The sequence below is a fragment of the Cyphomyrmex costatus genome, unplaced genomic scaffold (genome assembly GCF_001594065.2).
Source record: "Cyphomyrmex costatus isolate MS0001 unplaced genomic scaffold, Ccosl1.0 scaffold2, whole genome shotgun sequence".
Lineage (NCBI taxonomy): Eukaryota > Metazoa > Arthropoda > Insecta > Hymenoptera > Formicidae > Cyphomyrmex > Cyphomyrmex costatus.
In genome coordinates, this window is record NW_017276038.1 from 1,886 (window position 1) to 6,177 (window position 4,292).

The window sequence follows — 4,292 nt, forward strand, 5'->3', positions numbered from 1 at the left end:
CACTGCCGGTCAATTATCCGTAGGGTCGTGTAGGAGTTCTGACTTATCGGCTTGATTTACTCGCAGGGTCATGCAGTAGCCTGACTTATCGGCTTGTTTTACTTGCAGGGTCGATAACGCGTGCACTTCGGAAAACGCACAGAAAGAGGCACATTAGCAGTATATATAAATATAGAATAATTATAAAAACAATAAATTACTGATTTTTTATTATTCTATATTGATATATACCTTTAATGTGCCCCTTTCTGTGCATTTTCCGAAGTGTGCACGTTATCAATCCAGCGAGTAAAACAAGCCGATAAGTCAGGCCTACTGCACGATCCTTTGAGTAAATCAAGCCGATAAGTTAGGACTATTGCACTATTCTGTGAATTATTGACGGACAATGTACAGTGCAGCTCATTATTAATTCGTTGAGCGCGCGAATGAAATAAGAAAAGATATATTATACTGACAAACTGTGTCGACATTAATTGAGTATTTTTTCTGTTGCGTATAAAATTATATATTTCTGCAGAAATGCATAAATTATTATGTTTCCAGATAGAACGCTTCATAAAATCACAAAAATATTAAATAAAAATATCAATTTTGAAATTTGTTAAGAATAAAATATCGTAAAATAAAATTTAATCGCAGTATGAAGTTTTAGTTTTCGTCAAAATTTTTATAAATTTCATCATAATTTTTTTTAGATATTTACGTTTTTATCTTATTTATGCTAAAAAAACACTGTTCTCACATTCAAATCTTTTATAATAATATATATTTCTGAATTTATCTAAAATTGAAGGTAGATGTATGTACTACAAGAAAACAAATTAAGGTGGTTTTCATTCAATATCTGCGGTAAAAGGGTCATTTTAACTTCATCGATGAATAATTTGGTGAAAAAAAATCGTACAAAGATTTAACAAAAAGCAAATTAAAGGTAAAGATTCGGTCTTTCGAAAGCCGTAAACTGTATATGTGTACAACTTTTAGTTTGAGCGGCGAAAATTCTCAAATTCCATTCAAAACTATGAAATTTGACGCAACTTTAGTTATGTTCATGTAACGTCACCAAATAATAAGTAATGTCGTTATGTTAAGTACTGCTCTGAAAAGTAGAGATTCCAAGCTTTAAAATACTTTTTATTCATACGTATATATGATGACTTTTGACGAAGTTATTTTAGTAAATATGTTGCTACAGCCATTTATATTGTGCCTTTACAACTAACTGGAACACCTAATACATATATTTAATATTTTTAACTTATGCGCAGTTTGGAAAACTACTTCTTCAGGCAAAAAACGTTGTTCTAGAAATCATAACGTGACAAAGAGACACAATGCAGTTGTGTCATGAAAAGATGTAATGTAATTATTTGGAGCAACTCATTTTTTTTCATTGCAATCGACGGACACGAAACTTTATGAATTCATCGGACTTTACCGGAGTTCATCAGAATTAATTGTGAACTTCCCTCTTATTCATCAGACTTTAGCGGACTTTACCATGCAGACTTCAATGAACTTCACCTGATTTCATCGGACTTCGTCGGATTTTGAGGAATATACAAATTCTTCGGCTTTAGGGCTGAATACAGGATAGCTGTGATAAATTAAAAATCATAGCTCAAAAATTTTTAGAAATTTTAAGCAACGCGAACAAACCTACTGTATACTTTTTACAACAATAAGAAACAAACCTCCGAAAAAAATTAATCTTTTCAGCTTCTCTAAAGAAATTGACGATTGTCAATTGGGTCCGTGAATACATCGATTAATGCCTAAATATCTATTACAATATTCTAATAGTTACTAAAATGATTTTATTAAATTATGAGAATTATAAATATTAAATATTAATAAATACCTATTATAATGTATTAAAATAGGATATATTAAATCATATTTATTGATCTCTCGAAGAAACAATATTGTTCTATCTTGTTCTGATTTACTAATTTTTTTTTAATATGTATATATATTATATATTTACATATTTATTTTACATTAATAGTCCTAAAATCTTGAATAATATTCTTTGTAAGTAGAAAAATTAATTACAATTAAAATACTGATATATGTGAGTTTATTGGTGTAATACATCCAGCTACATTTCTAAGATTTCTCTCGCCTATTTTTTACAAGAAATTTATATATGATAAGGTAATATAAAAAGTAAACCAAGGTAAATAAAGAAAAAAGTATAGCTTTAATATTGAAGTAATAATGGTATTAAAAAGTATATTATCTTCAATGAGTCATTATTCTCCTCTCTCTGTGTATAATACCTTTATTTAAAATAAAATTTAAATTAGATTTCTGTAATCTAGATCGTCGATTTAGTATATAACACCGAGTATCATTTAACAATCTTAATCTTATAATTATTCTTAGTTAGTTTATTCTCGGGTTTTACTTCACCGAATCGGGCCTTTCTTTTCTCCAATCGTTCAGCCATCTCAACCTAAAAGAAATAAAAGATTTAAAATAAAATCAGTATGACAGAAAAAGAATATATATAAAGGCTATCAAAACTCTAATTTATATTAATTGACTATTTTATTAAACAATATGAATATAAACCTGAAATTTGTTATTAGAATTATATTTAATATATATAAAAAAAGATTAAGAACAACAAACTGTATATTAGAGATTTTGTATTAAGCAATTTTGTTGATAGAGTTAATTGTCGATTTAAACTAATAATTAACATATATATTCTTAATTGAAATGAATATTACTTCATTTGATGTGCCATGTCTTCTTTAATCAAAATTTTGAACGTTTTGACTCTTTTTGGATTCTTCTTCAGCATATTAATATCTCTTCTATACAATTTTAATAATACTCTATTCGATTTAATTACATTTCTCGCAATCTGTGAGTGATTTTACCTTGACTGATCGTGGAATCGGATAGAGTATCATTAAAATTGTATAGAAAATATTAATATGAATATATTACATATATATATATTTTTTTAATGTAAATATGCTGAAGAAGACATGGCACACACATGAAATGAATATTCATTTCAATTAATTTATAGCACACTTTCTTCATCCGCATACTTTTATTATAGCATCCAAAATTTTCAAAATGTATGCATATATTTGCGAAAGGGTCATGGCATATAAAAAAACTTAAGCAATAAAACATAAGCAGTAAACGAATTAATCACAATAGAGACTTTAAGGCCATAACATAAGCAGTAGCAAATCCAACAAATTATTTCTTTACTGCTTAGGCTTTCTACAATAAGTCACTGGCTACATTTAGCAGAAAAAGCAGCTTAGCAACTGTTGTAAAATTCTTGTATATGATTACCTAGGACAGCAGTTGCTTTTTCTGCTGAACGCAGTCATTATCTAAGCTAAGTCTTAAATGGCTTAAACGTAAGAAAATGATCAATGATAGTCGACTATTCTTCTCACATTTGATTGTGATGGATCACTTTCTTACGGCTTAAGAGCTTAAGTAATGACTCATTGCAGAAAACGTCTTACTGTTTAGTTTTTCTATATATCATGGCTGGTATGATTCTAACTTTACATTTGTTTACCTTATCCATCAAAGTAGATACTGAAGTACCAAATCTTTCTGCACGTTTCTTCAATACTTCATATGTAGTAGGCTATAAAAAATTTATTAATAATTGTCATAAAATAATTCTACAAATTATTTTGTCTTGATAAACGACATTGTAAAGTAAACTTTAAATTTCTTACTACAGGTATCTTTATGGATGCAGCCGATTTGTTATTTTGATTATTAATGTTAAAACGAGCTAATCTAGCCTCCTTTTTTGCTGTCTCTGATAATGGCACTCCAAATTTCTTAGCTCTCATTTCCAATCTCTATTGAAGAGTTACATACAATCATGTATTAATTAATCATATAATATAAAATAAACGCGCTCACATTACATTATGTATTCGAAACAAATGAATTTTATTACTCAATAATATCTAATAGATAAGAGAATAATATAATATTTAACTACTTCTTTTGTGCTGAGCTCCGATAGTTTGATAATTTTTTTCTCTGGCGGCGCATCTTCGATCACTTTTGCTCCTTTATTTTCCTTCTTCTCTACTTGGTCATTCTTTATTTCTTCCAATACAGATTTACGGTTCAGCACTATCTTTTTCGCATTGGAATTGTTAGATTCTATAGATAATTTCCTTTTCTCAGGGATCTCATGTGAATCAGGCTTATTTGATAATTCTTCTATTTCTTCATCCTGTAGTTAATTCAAAATTCTTATATATATTTCAAAATTAATATATATA

The 4,292-nt window shown here is 28.2% G+C and overlaps 1 protein-coding gene across 1 annotated transcript in view; it reads right to left on the bottom strand.

Moving 5' to 3' along the window:
- Window positions 1–2,243: 2,243 nt before the first annotated feature.
- Window positions 2,244–4,292, bottom strand: part of LOC108773178 (SAP domain-containing ribonucleoprotein) — a 4,115-nt gene continuing 2,066 nt past the window's right edge. The window contains exons 4-7 of the mRNA XM_018538904.1: window positions 4,004–4,243; window positions 3,729–3,857; window positions 3,563–3,634; window positions 2,244–2,461 (exon numbers count right to left, since the gene is read on the bottom strand). Of these exons, the coding sequence (XP_018394406.1) occupies window positions 2,357–2,461; window positions 3,563–3,634; window positions 3,729–3,857; window positions 4,004–4,243 (546 nt within the window). The 3' untranslated portion in view covers window positions 2,244–2,356. The remainder of the gene's footprint in view (window positions 2,462–3,562; window positions 3,635–3,728; window positions 3,858–4,003; window positions 4,244–4,292) is intronic.